The sequence below is a fragment of the Pleurodeles waltl genome, chromosome 10 (genome assembly GCF_031143425.1).
Source record: "Pleurodeles waltl isolate 20211129_DDA chromosome 10, aPleWal1.hap1.20221129, whole genome shotgun sequence".
Lineage (NCBI taxonomy): Eukaryota > Metazoa > Chordata > Amphibia > Caudata > Salamandridae > Pleurodeles > Pleurodeles waltl.
This window is the reverse complement of record NC_090449.1, coordinates 841487120-841506388: the sequence shown is the minus strand read 5'-3', so window position 1 is coordinate 841506388 and position 19269 is coordinate 841487120. Positions and strand designations below refer to the sequence as shown.

Below are 19269 nucleotides of genomic sequence, written 5' to 3'. Positions count from 1 at the left end.
GACCGCCCTGGGTTGACCCCTCCTTTCCACCACAGCAACACCTGCAAACTAAATTCAGAGGACCCCCTGCCCGTGTAAGATCCAGGCAAAGATAAACAAGGCCAAAAGGTACCCTGCACCCGCAGCCTCCTGGCCTTGGACATCCAGTGCAGCAACGTGCAGCAGATGGCCCTCCTCCTTGTCCAACCTGTGGTTTCCCAGAACTGACCCGCTCTACCCAGCCTGCAGCATACTTGCGACCCTTGGTTCTTCTTAAATCGCCAGGTCTGCCCTCGGAAGAAATGGGTACTTACCTGCTGGCAGATCCAATTCAGAGTGCCCTCAGTCTCCATAGGAGCCCATTTTAAAACTTACAGCAACTTTGACCTCTGCACCCAGCTGGCCCTGTGTGGTTGGTGGGTGGGTGTTTGGGGTTGACTTGAACCCCAAACTGCAGACATCCTAACCCCCAGAGACTGGATCGATTAGCCTTTAAACTTACCTCGGAGTTGTACTAACTTTTCTTCCACCCTAGAACTGTCTTTAAAAAATTGACTGTCAATTTTAAAAAACGGATATCTGTTATCTTCTTGAAAACCGTTTAACTTGCAAAATTGAAACAGTGGTGTTGATAGATGTGCTTGCTGCTTACTTGCAAATGTGCTTACTTGCAAACTAAATCTTGTGTTTCTATGGCCTGGAGTTAGTCATTGAGTGTGTGCTTCATTTATTGCCTGGGTGTGTACAACAAATGCTTTGCACTACCCTCTTACAAGCCTAATAGCACGACCATAGTACTGCAAAAGAGAGCATCATTATTATATACTTTAGCCTCTGTGAAGCCTCATTTTGATATAGTGTATACAGAGCAGGTTCCTACACTCGCCTTTTCTCAGATTGCCTGATCAACCCTCCTTGTTTAAATCTCCCATTGTTGGTAGATTTCTAAAGGGTCCTACCCATATGTTTCCGCCTTCTCTGTTCATAATGTGCCAATAGGATTTGAACTTGTGTCTAACCTTCTTGATGTGTGTTCCTTTCTAGCCACTTCATACTTGTCCACTGGCTTCTTATTTTAAAGGGAGCCTTTCTAGTCGCCATCACCTCTGCTTGCAGAGTGAGTGAGGTGCAGGCCCTTTCCTCGAAGCAACCTTTCATTTCCATCCATCTTGATGAGGTGGTGCTTCATACTTGGGCTTCCTTTTTATCTTGTCTCATGTAGGCCAATCCTTTACCTGGCCTACTTTCTATGCACCCCCACGTCCTGCTAAGGAGGAGACTCCACCACCTGGACCCAAAAAGAGCATCGGCGTTCTCCCTCAATCATACAAAAAATTTCTGGGTGGATGATCAACTTTTTGTCGTTTATGTGGGTGCGATGAAAGGTCAGGCAGTGCAGAAGAGAACCATCTCTAGGTGGGTTGTTCTCTGCTTTAAACTGTGATATGCATTGGCTAAGAAGCAATCCCCGGACGGTTTGCGTGCTCATGCTACCAGAGCAACAGCTGCAACCACTGCATTAGCACGCAGAGTTCCAGTCCTGGACATCTGTCATGCAGCAACATGGGCATCACTGCGCACGTTCACCAGATACTGCTGCTTGAACAGTTGGGTCAAAAGGGACAGGCACTTTGCCCGTTCGGTCCTGCAGGACTTCCTAGTATGATTTTTGGTTTGCAGACCTTCCTCCGGGGATGGTAGTGCTTGGGTATCTATTCTAAAGTAAAGAATCTACAACTAGAAGTCTCTATCAGATGAACAAGTTACTTAGCCTTCGGTAACTAGTTATCTGTTAGTCATAGTTGCAGATTCCTTACTGATTCACCCGTCCTTCCTGCTCTGCGAACTGATTTCTAGTGACAGGGAAATCCCTTCCGTGGGCCCTAGTTCTGGTGCACCAGTGTCAGTGTTCTTCAGGCGTGGAAAGTCGTGAAAAGAAATTGACTTCAGCTCATGGGGGTGGCGTCTATATACAACCCGTGACCATAACGCCACTGACAGACACGGAGATGACCGACTCCACCTAATGATGCACAAGGGTACTGCTCGATGAAAAATCTCTGGATCCAGACTGACGCCTGAGGGAAATTCTAAGGTAAGGAATCCACAATTAAAATATGCATCTACCAGATAATTCGTTAAGGAAGGTAAGTAACTTGTTCTTTGAGAATATATGTTAGACAATATAGCACTAGTTGGCGCATATTTTTCCAACTGTAGTTTGCATGGGAACTCCAGAATTCTATACACCTGCCCACTAATAATGAAGTGGAACTTGCATGAAAAGACAGGATGTTACTCCTTCACAACTTCCTGAATGTGAACTTGCAGTTTCATTCCACATTTTTGGAGAATTGTTTTGCCAGTCATTTCACTCATAAGGTCGATGTACCCAACTGAAAAACCCCTGCAGTTAAACAGCCAACAATTCTTTCCTTAATAGTACGCTATGTGTTGCACAGTGTTAAAATAGTAGAATATGAATTCTCTTAATCACCCAGTTACATGAGCAAAAACAAACTTTATAAAGTGAGCATACCTGTTTGTTAACCATTTTGCGACCCCTGGCTGTTAATGGTGCACAAGAGCGTTCGAAGAGGGAGGCCTTGGACCTTATGTAGAGTTTGGCAGATGTGGGACACCTGTGAATGTGGAGAATGTCCTTTCCACCTTCTTTAGAGTGTATAGGGCTTACAGGACATCCACGTATACAGTGGGTGTCACACATCCACTAACTCAAATAGGGCAATGTGACCTCTTTCATGGAGTGTCCTCTAAGCAGGTGGGGTGATAAGTTCCCCAGAGGTGGTAAAGGTATCTTAACTAAAGAAGTCCTCACCATTTAGATGTCAAGAACTTTATGACAGTAGGTGCCATGCACCATGTTCATTTTCTCAGGGTACACAGGACAAATTTGAGGGGCTGTTTATGATTGGAACTGTGGAGCCATGTAGCCCCCAAATGTAAACAAATAATTGGGAAGTGAGGTAGCATCTCGTGTTAACTAAGGTCAAACAAAAATGACCTGCCTGATACTTTAAGCTTGTAGGTGCAGTTATGAAATCAAGTAATTATCTTGTGGGATGAAATTCAGAGCACCTAGAAAACGAGTAGGAAATGACGTTTTACAGAGTTGTGAATATTCCAGTGCAGATTTAGTAAATGATTCACATGCACACAACAGGTATGAAAAGAAGCAGGCTATGGTATTTCTATGCGACAATTTTTCAGTTCATAGCATATATTGTAGGGACATATTTTCAATGTTTAAGACATACATCTCCTTTCCACTAAATAGTCCTAAGGGCACTTTTTAACAAAGTTTTTAAATTCCTGAGAATGATGTATGTGCTCTGGGATTATTTCCTGCCAAAGGCTGATTTGATTAGTCTACCCAATTTTGCTTCTGTCCAATCCCAACTTGCATGTTTCATCGCCACCCCCTCTTTAATCTTCAAAAGCAGTGGATTGTGTTTGCAGTCGTGGAAAAAGGATCACTAAGAGGTTATGAGGACAATTTTTGAATAGATCTGATTTTTCTAGGCATTAAGGTGTAGTCAGATGGAAGTCTGTTATTTTTCTGGGCAATAGGTAAGCATTCATTAATACTGGACAGCAAGCAATAGCAAGACAATCCTCATCCACATTATTAACAAAATGTATATGCTACAAGAGCAGTGAATAACTTTTCAGAGGAATTGGTTTTAAAAGGTAACATCATTTTCAGAAAGTCCAATTGGATATCCTCTCTATTTGATCTACCTTTCGTTTAATATAAAGTGTACTGTCTCTTGCAAAATTACAATGACGTGTACACACAAATTGCAAGGTGTTGGCTTGACGCAAGCAGCAACTAATGCCTCCTATTTTAGAACATGCAATCGTATGGTAACGTGTCATTGTTTTTTTTCTTTGAGTCTTATGGAACCAGGACCTACTTTTTAAGTTTTCAAAGCTCTCAAGTCCCTTAAGGGTTTGTCCTTCTTAGATCAGCCATGATTATTATCATGCTCTAGAGTAAGTATTTTGATGCTTCTAAACTTTTGTTTTATTATTTTACTTGGATCTCCACAGGTGACTGACTGCCTTCCTTTTCTGCTTTGAACCTACAAAAGAAAAGCTTAAACATACAAGCAGCCCAGCCACTATCTCTCACTGCTGATGATCAGATTATTTAGCCATCTCCTATACTTCAGCAGAAGCAAACCGTGTTTGAGTGTATATTTGTAGTTGGAATTTCATTCACAACTCCAAATCTTCATTTTTTAAAGTATACAAGTTTCAGTAAATTCACTCGAATATTGCCGTCACAGAAAATGAAATTCTTTGGATTCATTGCTGTTGGAGTTAATGTCAGTAACCGAAGGACTTATGAATGAGATCACTTCATAATCCTATTTTTCTACCTCTAGGTAACCCAGTGATGTTTAAATGTACCTGTTTTTTAAATGTTTTCTCGGTACACTTTACCCATTGTATAAGAAGACATGGAAGAAATCTTATTCTGAGAAATGTAAGAATTCTGTTTAATTTTGTGAGGTCAACAGTTCAATCAGGCTGAAGGCATTCTACCATGTATAGATTTATAGTGCAGAATTTGATAACTTATGGTTTTGCCATTTGTCTCTGCAGATCTGGAGATATGAAACCAAAAGATGTATGTTCACAATCCGTCTTTCTTCAAATGTTGGTTAAAATGTATGTACTTATGTTACCTAAGTGGCAGTTGAGATATCACAATGTTATAAACATACAGGTTTCCCCACACCGGAGACACCTTGGAGGCTAAATTACTTCATTAGGTAGGCAGCAAGGATGGTCTTCTGACCAGCAGGTTGGTGTTAGGGTACCTGCCATCTGCCCCATATTATGTTTAGGGTGTGCAGAAGTTGATGTGCTTGCTTCATTGTTCTTCAGTGGATGCAGATCATCAGAAGAAATGCAGCAAGAATTCTACCTTAACATTCCGGAACGGACAAATAAACATGTTGTAAAATCTTTGAAGGGGGAGAATTTAGCTCCGGAATGTGCTAGTACCAAACATGTTCATTTCGAATTCCTCAAAGGGTAACTTTTATTACTATGTAATAAAAAATATTCTTTTGCTCTGTTGGTCAGTATTTATTTTCCAGAAACATCTCCTCACGAGTTGTTTCGTTTCAGGCTCAAGGAAGGATCTTTGGAAAATTGAAAGAAGAAAATTTCTTTGGGCCTAAAGAAGAAGTGAAACTTGAAACGCACATTAAGGTGCCGTCGTATGCTGCTGGAAGAGTTATTGGCAAAGGAGGCAAAACAGTAAGTGTATAAAGGAAAAATGCATGACAGTACATCATTTTGCAGGTCTTATGCCCACCGTAGTCAGTGTACTGTTTGATTTTGCCGCTTTAAGATGCCTCTGTAATGTCTCACACCACCTCTTTGCATCTCTTAAATCTGGTGTATATCGAAACCATTGGTGCCTTTAACTACCTGCACCGTTTTATTCTGATGGCTTGTGTAGTGAGTGTGTGTATAAGTGGAGTTTGTGGACTGCACCCTTTCTAAGTGGTAACTTTCTAATTAACACTTGAGTTATGTGAACATTTATTTTCTTCTATTTTACTTTTTTAGAAATAGGCAATACATATTTAAGGCACTCATCCTAAACATGTGTTCGATGAATGTATGGCTGTAGATACACATGCTGTGCATACACCCACCATCTAGTTTTGGTCCAGATTTGTCCAAGTTGTTTTTCTTTAAAGAATTATTCTTGAGCCAAGAGGTGGAGAGACTTCACATCATGCAGGTAATGCATCTGTGTAGGGAGTTAGTTTCTGGTTGCTGTACCCCCACAATGTTTGCCTGGTTTGTAGATGCAACTTTGACTGAAGTGCATTGGGTTCTGTTAAACCGGTTCTAGTGCTAGTATCCATTCCCTAAAACAAGACACATGGTCACTTGATCACCAAATGACCAGGCCCTTCTGCCCCCCTGTAAGTCCCTAGTAAATGGTACCCCTGGTACCTAGGACATTTGTACTGAAGAGGGCCCCCCAGAGATGCAGCACTACTTGTGCCACTCTGAGGGACCCAGCACCAACCTTATGTAGACTGCCATTGTAAGCTGCGTGACAAGGTGCTCCCAAAATTGAGGACACAACATGGCGCACAGCCTGTGCCATGTCCCCTAAGCACTGCACTCAATATATGTAAGTCATCCCTCTAGCAGGCCTTACAGCCCTAAGGCAGTGTGTATTTTTATAGTATATGAGGGCATATCTGCACGAGCAGCTATGCCCCTGCTATGTCTGTCGATTCTCAGACATAGGAAGTGATCAAGGACGCCAATTTAAATACATGTGCTGGACACTAGTCACTACGGGTTTCCCAGCTACATGATGAATTCTCTGAATATAGGGATTTTTGGTATCAAACATCTCAGACTTATATTCCCTCACTGATGCCAGTGAGGGATTTAACAATGGCACCCAAGAGGGCACCTTAGAAGGTGCCCCCTGCAAAACTACCAGCTATTAGTGGGTAGATTGACTGGTCCTGACCAGTTCAGCCACCACAGTCCCGTTACTGGTCCTCCAAGGTAAGAGCCAGAGTTCTTGAGGGCCAGAAACAAAACCCTGCACTGGGCGGGGGTGTTATCACCTCATTCAGGCAGGCTGGACATTCCAGGTTGGGAAGCTTCAAAGACCTGGCTGCCTTCATAATGTGGCCCAGGTCTCTCCAGATGGTGGAAGTGACGGCCTCCCTGTCCTGTCCCCACTTTTGGGGGCAGCACAGGCGAGACAATTAGGCAGATTAGGAGGTGTGCCCACTTCATGCTAGTCCCACCCCTAAGGAGGACAAGCTGAAGTGGAGACCACCATTCAAATTCCTCCATCTTGTTTGGAAGGAATTAGGCCTCTAGGGTTAGGGTTATGCCCACTTCCCATCGGAAGTGATCATAGAAAGGGTGTAGTCACCCTAATGGTGGACAGCCCATTGGCTACCGCCTGCCACTCCCTGCAGTGCCCCTAAATTGAGTATTTAGGCAGAACCCCTGAAACCTACAACTTGACGACCTAAGAAGCAAAGGACAAAGAAGAATTTCACCTGCAGAAGAGGAAAAGAAGCAGCTGCTGACTAGGTAAAAAGCCCCACCGGCCTGCCAATCTTGACAGACTGCTCAAAAAGACGACTTGTCCTGCAGCTGAGCCTCCATGAAACCCAGTAGGACTGCCTGCCTTCCATAAAGACTCAGACTTAAGTGAGCAGGAATTTGCTCTGCAACAAAGTCTCAAGAAAGAACTCTGCAGCCTCTGGAACAGTAACCGGACACCCAAAGTGGCCTCTGCACCCGATGTCCATGTCACGAGGTGAAGCCAACCAATGGTGCCAGCAATGTTCCCCAGCTGTCCAGAGTCCTAGTCCACTCAGATTTCACCCCTCCTGTACTCCCTCAAGTTGCCTGCAACCTCTGCATGCATGCCCCCTCTCCCGTGGCCTTGTGGTGAGCGAAAACCCAACACCTCCAACAACCTCTGCGTCCATGATCAATCTGAAGTGGGTCACTGGTACCAGTGATGTCCCCTGGCTTCCCTGAGCTAGAGTCCGCCCTGGTTTCACCCCTGCTGGATTTCTAGACACTTAAGGACACTCCTTAATCTGTCACCCCTGGGACCTGGAGAAAAGGACCAAATGTGCAAGAACTCTGAGAATGGTATTAAGTGTTGATTTCTTTTTTTTTTTTTTTTTTTTTTTAAATATGAACAGTGTTTGATTGAAAAAGTGCTTACCTGATTATGAAGTTCTTGGGTTTGAAACCTATTTAAAAAGAAGTATTTGTCTAGTTTGGTCTCAGATTTATTCTTTGTGTGTGTATCATTTATTGCCTCTGTGAGTACAACAAATGCTTAGTGTAGGAAAGTACTCTTTTAGGCATGGTTACCCTCACGTTTTGCCTGCTGTCAGTATGCTTTGACTGTTTTCACTGGGATCCTGCTAATCAGGACTCCAGTGATTGTGCAGTCTCCCTCTAAATTTGGTTGCCTAGGGCTTTGAACAACGCACACTTGGCATACTGGTGAGTCCTTGTAAGTACCTAGTACATGGTATGCAGCTGTGTGTGAGGGCGCTCCTGCATGAGCAGAGGTGTCCCCTACGAGCTCCATTGCACTGGATTTTGTAAGTGCTGGGAAGTCATTTTACCCATGCACTGGGCATAGGTCACCTGTGTCCAGCTACATAATGGTAACTCTGAACCTGGGCATGTTTGGTAAGAAACATGTCAGAATCATACCCCATTACTGTTGCCATTATTGGTTATGATTCCATGCGCTCTAGGGGCTCCTTAAAGGACCGCCAGTATTACTTCTACTAGTTTTTCACTATTTTGCAAGCAGCCCGCACTGCTGCCACCCTCCTTCTGCTTGACCAGCTCAAGCAGAACAGAGGAATTCCTGTGGGAGAGGGAGGCCACACCCTCTAATCTTGGAAATAGGTATGACATGCCTTTGGAGGGGTAGCCTCCCCAAGCCACCGGTATGCTTTGAAGGGCACATTTGGTGCCCTCCTTGCATAAACCATTTTGCACCAGTCCAGGAACCACTGGTCCCTGCTCTGGCATGTAACTGGACGAGGGCAATGGGAGTGACCGCTCCCCGTCCATCAATACCCCCAGGGATGGTGCCCAGAGCTCCTCCCGGTGGCCATATGATTCTGCCATCTTGAATCCAAGGTGGGCAGAGGCCTATGGGAGCATCTGAGTGGCCAGGTCAGGCAGGTGACATCACAGCTCCCTCCCGATAGGTGGTCATGCTGCTAGGGACCAGTCCTTTTCTTGGGCTATTTAGGGTCTCCCCCTTGGATAGGGTCCTCAGATTAGATGTGCATGATTCCAGCAGGACTCCTCTGCAGTGTTTACTTCATCTTCTGGCCACTGGGACTGCAACTGGACCCTCCAGGAACCGACAATCTGCAACTTCAGCAACTACTCCGCTCTGCATTATTGTTTCTCCGGCTCTTTCCAGCAACTGCAACATTTCCCCAGCTGTGCATCCTCTGAGGGCGGCGAGTTTTCAGCTTGCACAAGATGTAAGAAGGAATCTCCCTTGGAGTGAAGGAGTCACTTCCCTGCACCTTCAGGCACCAACTGCATTGACGACCGGCTGTGTAGATCTGCTCTCCTCCTGAACTGTGTGGAGTCTACATCACAGGTGGTGCGCTCTACCAGCTGTCCAACTTGGGGGACAGTAAGCCTTTGCCTCTCCTTGCATTACAGTACCCCTGTGCACCACGACTCTTGCGGCTACCAAGGCTTGTTTGCTCCTCCTCCAAGGGATCTTCAGGCTCTGTGTAGCCACGGTCCCCAGCACTCCTTCCTGCAAAGCAGTCACCTGCCTGCTGCTCCAGAGATTCAGGACTCCTCAGGTGTGATGAGGGGGCTTCACTGTGACTTCTATGCCTGCTGCCACTGTGTTGCCTTTGGGGGCAGTCTCCTCTTCTTGTGACTCTCCCAACTGCTGAGGGTCACCCCAGACTCCCCTCCTAGGACGAGCCCCCCTGGACTTTGCTGTTCCTCTTTAGCCATGCAAAACTTCAGTCTCTTGCATTTGCCAAGGCATGTTGGTGGTTTTCAGAACCACTGACCAACTACATCTCCACTGCTGACGTGCGGCAGCACTTGCATCACTCCTTTTCATCTCCTGTGCTGCACTGCTCGTCTTCGTCCAACATCGACCTGATCCTGCATCAACAGAAGGGTGGGTAGTGGCTCCTGCCACCACCGGACACTCCAACGTCAACTGGACTTGGTCCCCTTCCTTTGCAGGTCCTGCTCTCAGTGGCCACCTTTGGGTTCTTACAGTCTTGGTTGGGTCTTGCATAATCCTTATCCAAAGTCCTCCTGTTGGTTTTGGGGAAAACCAGGTACTTACCTCTCCTCTCCTGGTCATTGGGGGGATCACCCACTTTTTGTCTCATGTCAGCATGGTTCGTCTATTTTTACTAGGATCCTGCTAATCAGGACACCACTGATTGTGCTCGCTTCTCTACATTTGGTTGTCTTGTACCCCTGTAAGTCCCTGGTAGCTAGCACTTGGGTACCCAGGGCATTGGAACTCCAGGGGTCCCCCATGGTCTGTAGCATATATTATGCCACCCACAGGAGCACATGCAAACTGTCTGCAGGCCTGCCATTTGCAGCCTGCATAAAAAGGTGCATGCACCATTCAACTGCTGGTCACTAAGTCATCTCTATGATAGGCCCTTTCAGCACAAAGGGTAGGGGGCAGGTACCTGTGTGTGGGCACCCCTGCATGAGCAAAGGGGCTGCTACAAATTCCAGTTCAAATTCCCTGTTCTTTGTAAGTACGAGGAAGCCATTTTAGCTGTCTACTGGCCACCTAGCTACATAATGGCAACTCCGAATATGGGCATGTTTGTTATCAAATATGTCAGAATCATACCCCAGTACTGATTCCAGTATTGGTGGCATGATTCCATGCACCCTGGGGCTTCCTTAGAGGATCCTGTCTTCCAGTGTCTTTGGGCAGCCTGCGCTGCTGCAGCTCCGCAGATTCTGCCCTCCTGCTGCTTGACCTGCTCAAGCAGGAGACAGCGATTAAAGAATTTCCTGTAGGAGAGGGGTGCATCCTCCTCTCCTTTGGAAATAGGTGTTACTGGGCTGGGAAGGGGTAGACTTCCCAAGCCACTGGACTGCTTTGAAGGGCACAGTTAGTGTCCTTACTTAATTTGGTTTGCACCAGTCCAGGGACCGCTGGTCACTGCCCTGGCATGAAACACACAAAGGAAAGGGGAGTGTCCACTCTCCTGTCCAGCTCCACTCCTAGGGTGGTGCCCACAGCTCCTCCAGGTGGCAGTTTGGTTCTGCTATCTTGAAACCAAGAAGGGGAGAAGTCGCTGGGAGCATCTGACTGGGTACGCCAGGTAGCTTACGTCAGAGACCCATCCTGATAGGTTGTCACTCCAAAGAGTGACCAAACACCCTTTTTGGGTTACTTAGGGACTCCCTTGAGGGTGGGTCCCCGGATTCGTCATGCAAGACACCACCTGGACCTCTCTGCAAACACATCTGCTCCTGGCCTCTGTAACTGCTGCTGGGCGCAACACAGGAACTGAACAAGACTGCATCGCCTGAGAAGACTTCTTCTTGCAACATTGCTTCTGTGGCTCCTGTCGGCAATCTGCAACATTTCCACAACTGTGCATCCTATGGGGTGGGCAAGACTTCAGCTGCACCAAAAAACAGAAGGAATCTCCCTTGGAATGAACAATTAATTTCCCTCCATCCACAGGCACCCAAGGCAACGATGTCCGGCTGATGGGATCTTCTGTCCTCAAGATCTGCGAAGATTCTCTAATGCAGGTGGTGGTTCTGAGGGATCCCCTGGGTCCTCTCTGCCTTCTTTCCAATGCGGGCGATGGTAAGCCCTTGCCTATGCCATTGGGACATAATCCCTGTGCACTGTGACAGTTGCACCAACCAAGGCTTGTTGGCTTCTGCTCCGAGGGATCTTCAGGCTCCAAGTAGCCCCAGCACTCTGCCTCTACAAGGACAGTCTCCTCTGGTGCTTGGGCAAAATGGGACTCCTTTTCATGTGTGGTGACCGGGCCTCATTGCGACTTACTATGCCTGCTGCCAGTGGGTTGCTTGTGGGGGCTCAGACTGCTTCTGCTTGGTCTCCTAGGGTCAGCCCGGGCTCCCCTTCAAGGGTTGAGTTCCCCAAGACCTTGCTGGTCCTCCATAGTCTGCAAAAGTCCAACAGCTCCTCTTGCATTTGCTTGTTGGTGGCCATCCTGACCACTGACCCATCTGCAATCCGGTGACTATTGAGGGGCAGCTCGTAGGTGACTTCAGGGACTCCTCTGTAGCTCCTGGACCTGCAGCTGAACTTCATCCATCACTGTCGACCTGGATCTTCAGCTACAAAAGTGTGGCCATTGGCTCCTGCCCCACCTGAACACTCCTGCGTGGACGGGTGTAGGTCCCCTTCTTTTACAGGGCCTCTCCACCCAGAATCTACCCTTGGGTTCTACTGGTCTGGTCCTGCCTCTTCATTCTCCAACCGCAATGTCCCCATGTTGGTCTATGGGAAAACCAGATAACCTACCTCTGCACCTGGCCTCTGGGGATTTTCTAGGTACTTACCTTTTGGGGTTCCACTCTCTCCCAGTGCTTGTCTAACTACTCCACACATTCTGGTGGACACCTGTTCTCATTCCATTCTTTTACTATAAGGTTTGGCACCTCTTATAGGGCCCTTGTTAATTTATGCTTTTCCTGATTACTTACCTGTGCAGATCGTGTGTTCATACCTCCAAAGAGGTATGCCAATGGTAGTCTAGTTTGGTGCACCTATAATAAAGTAACTTTATATTTGCAACACTGTGTGGTTGCTTTCATGTGTGACAAGTTATTGTGTTACTACTTTGGTATTGCAAGTGTTTCACATACCTTCTAGATAAGTCTTGGCTGCTCACCAGAGTTACCCTAGAGAGCCCTGGCTAGCTAGACACTGTAACACTATCTAATTTAGGGTTTGCCTGGATCCGGTATAGGGGGGAACACCATAGGTGCCCATCACGCACTGTGCCAGCTTCCTACTAGGTGAAGCAATCAACATGTGTGAATTACTGATTATACGCTGTCAGCCCGTCCTAAACAGCACTGGACACAAGGTAGTAATTTGGTGCTAAGTTGAAGAGGAACCAGACCACTCTTGTCTTGACAAGTGTACACCTTCTTGGTCAGACAATGCTGATGGGCAGTGGGCTAAATCAAACCATCAAATATGCAGACTTGTAGCCTGAAGAGGTATTGAGCAAACCCCAAGAGGCTGCAGAGCAGAAAGTTGTTGGGAGCAGAGCAGCACAACACGCTGATCAGAATGCACTAAATGTAACGCAGAGAGAAACAGTGAAATAATTGCACCCTCTACCAATAATAGTGCACACAAAATCAAGGAGCTAATTGAAAGCTCAGCCTAAATTGTTGTGGAAGTAGCATGTTCTCTGACACCCTGCAAACAACTGTTAAAGTCTGGATGCACATGATGAAACCATGTTTTCTGATGGATACTTCTAATTACAGAATCCTCATCTTGTGAATATTTTCCCATCCGTGTGACTGGATCCTCCGGCATGTCAGTTGGCATCGAGAGCTTATGCACTGACATCCTTCTGCTCTGGAAGTGTTGAGCAGAGGCGCTTATAAGTGCCACTCGTGCAGTGATGTGAGTTCTTGCTTTCTGTGCCTTCAGACTTGGATCTGTAGCCCTGCTCCTTTCATCTTTTAATGAGATTTGTTTTTTCTCCACAAAAGTTAGCTTTTTTACTAGTGTGCCAGAGAAATATAATCTCCTAAAACGACCAAGACAAAACCTTGTAGAGACTGTAACAAACAGATTTTTGAGTCAGACCCCCCATGAGATATTCCTGTGGTGCCTAGACTCGGACCACGACTGAAGGCATCTGTGACTATGTCCATATGAATCCAAACGTTACAAGTACTGCAGGATGAAGCTGTCTTGCCGGACACTGGTAGGCTCAGTGCCGGGACTGATCTAAATAAATGTAAAAAAAAAAAAAAAAAATAGGTCCTCCTCCTGAAGTTGTTCCCATGGCACATTCTCATCTCTGTTGAAGAAAAAGCAAATGTTCAAGTGGGAAGCTGCCCCTTTCTGCCACTCTTATACTCTGGAGAAGGTGCAAGAGCGCCTATGTGCCACTCAGTCCTAAGCTCCTGATGTGCCGATTCCAACTCTGGTCATGATGCAACCTTAATTTCCCGACCTGTTTGCGATGTCACAGAATATAGAAGCCATCAGGGAGACCATACTTCGCACATTTGGCACACTTCTGGTTCCCTCTGGTGCACCATTAGACCCCCAAGGATTTCCAGAGACCTACAGTCTGAGTTCTGCTGTCTAGTTCACCCTTAACATTGTTTCTGCATATTGAACACTCTATCGGCTCTTCACCAGCTTCCTTGCTGAATTTCTTTCTGGCACCACTCCCTGCACCAGTTCCTTTGATATAGAGGATAGGGGTTTCTGACTCTGTGCCACCCTCATCTTGACTCTGCCAAGGTTGTGATCCGATCCCACCAGAGCACAGCCAATAGGCAAAAGCCTGACCGCAACATTGCCTCTACCAAGTGGCAGAGCTCATACATTACACAATGTTTGGTTCTGATGCAGACAACTATGGTGAGTGGGACACGTTTGTCCTACAGTATGATGAGGATGAATGGTATGAAGAACTTTAGGATGCAAATTGTCTAGACATCTCCACAAACACTGGGCTTCTCTCTACCTCATCCTGCCACAGAGATCGGCGCTTCTTTCTTTGTCATGCAAGGGGCTGCAGACCTGCAGCTTCCTACCTTAGACGTAAAGTGCAGTGTCCTCACGGAGATTTGCCAGCCTGGTCAGACACCTACTAAACCTGTCCTGCCATTTAACAAAAGCCTTACTGATGCACTGTTGGCCACTTGGACAAAACCATGTTCTGGGCTGAGATTCAATAGGCAGGTAGCTTGTTGCCACATACTAGCACCAGGCGGCTATCTTCCTAACAACACCGAACATCTTGTAGTTTGGTACTTGCGTCCACCAGCAAAATAAACCCGAACACTGTTAAGACAAACACGCCTGACTGTGAAACAAAACTCATGAAGGCCATTTGCAAACATGTTGTCTTTTGCCACCCCTTGTCTCTGGGATCCCTACACCCACACATTTTACACCAAATTCTACTGGCAGTTCTGAACGATCTATAGGCATCTTTAGCCTAAACCATACAGGCTGTAGTAACTTTTTTTTATTTTTTTTTAGGTCTGGACTTGACATGACTGATTTGCTTGGGCAGTCGGCTCCAGTGTGGTGGTTGCACACCATGACTGGATGATGTCTACAGGCTTCTCAGTGAATGTACATTCAAAAGCTCTTGTCAATTCGACAAGAAAGCAGATTCTGGTCCTTACCTTCCTCATGTACACCCCCTTTGAGCCAATACATAGTTCTCCACTGCCCTTTTTAACAATTAAATTTGCTTTCTATGTAAGCAAGCTTTATACACTCAGTCCACATGCTGTACATAATTGTTTCCTAACAAACTGGTTTTGAGGAAACAAGTGGCATTCCTGCCTAAAGTGGTCACGCCATTTCATGTTGGACAAGTCATTACCCTTCTGGGATTCTTTGTCCCCTTCTCCCCCATCAAAAGAAGAGGAGAGATGGCCTTGCTTAGATAGAGCCCACGGTTATTATACTGATCATATCAGGGACCACCAAGTGAGCAATCTGCTCTGTGTGTTCCTTGGTGCAATTAAGGGAACAGCAGTGCAGAAAAGAACTGTCTGTAGATTGATAGTACTCTGTATTAAAATCTGATATGCATTAGCTAAAGAACAGACATCTAAAGGGTTACGGGCCCATCCCACTCAAGCTAAGGCTGTTACTACTGCATTAACACAAGAGATACCAGTCTTGTATATTGGTCAGGCTGCTATGTGGACTTTGGTACATATGTTCATGCGACACTCTTGTCTTGACATTTAGACTTCTAGTTGCAGATTCCCCATCATTTGAATAATCTCAAGGCATCAGCCACAATATCAGCAGTACCTTTGCATGCCTGTGGGTGGAGCTGTGCTGCAACTCAGGGACACAGTTTCACTCTGGAAATGATGTACAGAGCCTATATAGGCTCCACTGCCATGGGCTGATGCCAGTTTCTCTTTCCACATCATCATACGAGGATCCTGACATCTTTCTTGTATCTCAGATGCTTACCTCATTAATTTCAGTGTGCAGAGTCTGCACTGGTCTAACCCCGAAGCCACACCCAACAACAGTTGAGGTACTGCTCCCTCCCAAATCTGTTGCCTCCTCAAGGGAGAACACACATCTTACATGCCCTTTTCAGCACAGACTCAGACAGTGATTACAACACGGGGGATGAGTTGACACTGCTATATCGAAGAGAATTGATATGACTTTTGTGGTAGGCTAGTTGTCTGGATACTTCCCCTGAAACAGGTCTTCTCTCACCCCAGGGCTCAGCCTCCAAGGAATCTCCTTCCTATGCCATGCTCATGCGTATGGCAGCTGAAGTTCTTGACTGACTTCCAACACCCTACTTTTAAGGTCTGTTGACAGACGTCCTCCGGCCGGGACAGAAATCCTCTTAACCCATTTCTTCGTTTAATGAGGCACTAACAGCCCACACCCTATATCGAACTCCCAAATGTGCCTGAGAGGAGCCAACAGGTCTAGACTTGTGTTTTAAGAGTGCTTTCGAAAGCCAAGAAACCAAGCGGCTTCCATCACTCATTGTGTGAAGTGCCTGTGTCAAAGGATGTGCAGTAGGCTCAGTATCTGTAATGTCCCACATGTACTTGAGTTTCACCGCAAGGTACCTGTGTGTCAAACTGGCTTGCAGGCAGACCAGTCAGCTCTGCCAGCAAGTCAGACTGGATGAGTGCCCCCTCCTGAAACAAGTCACCTAAAGTGGTCACGCCTGCAGAGTCCCACAGCACATACTCCTGCCCTCCAAATCAATTGCATCCAGAAAAGCCCAGGTGGAGTGTAAAAGACTCTCAGGAGCATCCATTGAAGCATTTAGCGCATTTAGGCGATGGCATACATATGTCACTCTAAGCTGGCTATTAGTGGACACCAGTAATTCCGAGCTGGGAAGGAATAATTCCTGCACTAAGCTAAGCACTCCAGGCTGTAAGTCTGAGGCTACATTATCCAAGTTGAGCACAGCCAGCCTACGAGTGAATCACTAGAGCTGGGCAGCCAGATAATAGTGCTTGAACACTGGAGCACCCAGTCCTCCACTCTGTCAGGGGCTGCAGTTCACACAGAGCCGCCCTGCACCTTCCTTTATTCCATATGTCTCCAAGCATCGCATTTAACCTCAAATGTACTGCTCGTGATTTGGAGTGGAAAATGTATTTAGAAATATAGGAGGAGCTGCAACATCCCCTTTTTAGAGAGCCACTCGGCCCTACATGAGCTGGAGAGAATACCAAAAGCTAATCTGAGGCAGCAAGGAAGATATCGCCCTTGTAAGATTGTATGATTAAATCGCAAGGTGTATGATAAACATTAATTCCCAAGTAGCGCTTGGCTCCCACCTGACTACATTCGTACCAACCGCAGTGCCACGCACAGGGCTGTCAAGATGAATCTGGAACAGACACAGCTTAGCCCAGTTGACTCCGTGGCCCGAAGTGACTCTTAAAATAATGCAGGATGCAAGCGATGTCTGCTATACTGTCCCTAACATCTTATATGTACACTAGGACATCATCAGCCTGTAGAGAGATGATGTAGACTTCACCACCCACAGGAATACACCAGCCAAGGCCAGATTGCGGAAGACGCTGTGCCAGGGGTGCCGTTGCCAGGCCAAAAAGCAAAAGGTAGAAGAGCCACTCCTGACACATGTCCCTACCAATGAGAAACAGGCTAGACATTGTACATCCTATCCTCACCCTCGCTGGTGGCTCAGTGCAAAGAAGTTTGAGCAATCCTAAAAGCCTAGCCCTGATGCCCATTTTTGTTTTTAAGGCTGCAAAAAGGTAGCCCCACTCAAGGGTGTCAAAAGCTTTCTCGAGGTCTAGCACCAGGCAAACAGAGTAGGGCTAGTGTGCCTAGGTTCCCTTCAGTATTCTACACAATAGACTGAGATGGAGTTGTGGATCTGCCTGGGATGAATCCGTTCCGAACAGAGTGGACCAGTGTCTGCATATGCACCAAAAGCCATGCAGCCAGCACCTTACTATGAAGCTTATAATCAGTACCCATCAGCAACAACGGCCTATAGGAGGACGCCTCCAAGGGGTCCTGCCTCAGCTTGGGGCTGGACACTGTAAGGGTCTCCCACATGGAAGGTGTTAAAGGCCCAGCTGCAAAGACAGCAGTGTACAATTTCACCAACTTGGGAGCCAATAAGGCTTTGTAGGTCTTATAAAATTCAATTGGCAAGCCGTTCAGACCTGGGATGCCACAGGTAGGGGAGTCCTGTATAGTATCCCTGATTTCCTACTCTGTTACAGGGCCATTCATGACCTCCCTCTGCCCCGCAGGCACCACTGGCAGCGGTACATCAGATAATATATCAGATATCAAAATATCAGATAAGTAGTCTGAGATCCTGACCCGTGAAATGAGCCGCAGGGTTAGGAAGTGCCTGGTAGCGCAGTCAGAATGCATTATGTATCGCTTCCTGGGTGGTAGAGGTTGAGTCTGAGGAAATATGCATGGCAGTCACCAGTGTAGTATCCGATGCACTCTGTAGCAACCATGCCAGCAGGCGTCCTGGCCTATCACCTTCTGCATGGAGCCTGGCCTGATACACCTTGTATGGCCATACTTGGCATCAGTGTGACACTACTGGTCTCGACCTCAATCGCAGCCCACTCAAGACCCTGCAAGGAGGTTTCGACCAGGATGAGGAGCCAGCTGAGCGAGCCCTGTGCTCCTTTAACTGTATGTATGCAATGCCCTCGGACCACAGTTTGGTTCATTGCTCGCCAGCCATCCATTAAGGACTAGTGTGCAAGCCACTGAGACAGGTAGGCTGCAGTGTGTTTAGTAGAAGACTCAGGAAAAGTAGGGTAGGACCTATCCAGTGCAGGGTCCATAACACAGAATCACTCCCAGGCATCTAGTGCAAATGGGACTGGAAGTTCAGCAGTGAGGATATACGTGGCATAAAACATGCCTTGGCAACATTCGTCAAAGACAGACTCCCCAACAACACCTCCACCCTCTCCAGTCTCCCCACCACAAACACATTGCACCCCTCTGGGTCAGTCTCCACCACTGTCTTGATGGGCACCCCTTCTCGTAGCCATATCAACTCTCCTCTAACATAGCCCATATAGGCTGTGCAGAAGCATTTTCCCCCACCAGAGTTTTTAAAGTCTACAGACTTCTCCCCTTGCCAAGTGAGTTCTCTGTAAGAAGGCCATGTGTCCCACTCCTTTTGAGGTATTGATTGACCAACTGGCGTCTGTCCACTGTTCCCAGTCCTCAGACATTCTGTAAAGAAACGTTAATTTAGCCATGCAGCAAACCGATATGAAGCAGACTGCCTTCCTGACAGGGTGGGGATCCCCCACCCCCTGGCGTGCTGCAATGAACTTATGAGAAGCGCAATTAAAACAAGACAATGGAATTCGCAACTCCCAGGCTGGCAGAACAATATCCAGCTGCCCAAACAGTTAATGTAGTGCTGCAAGTTTGTGTGGTTCACAGCTTCGGCTGCTCTTTATTCA

General features: G+C 46.7%; 1 protein-coding gene across 1 annotated transcript in view; it reads left to right on the top strand.

Annotated features, from left to right (window-relative positions):
• The window catches only part of IGF2BP3 (insulin like growth factor 2 mRNA binding protein 3), a 515178-nt gene that overhangs the window by 428673 nt on the left and 67236 nt on the right, over nucleotides 1–19269 (top strand). Inside the window, exon 13 of the mRNA XM_069211519.1 lies at nucleotides 5143–5274. Coding sequence (XP_069067620.1) covers nucleotides 5143–5274 — 132 coding nt within the window. The remainder of the gene's footprint in view (nucleotides 1–5142; nucleotides 5275–19269) is intronic.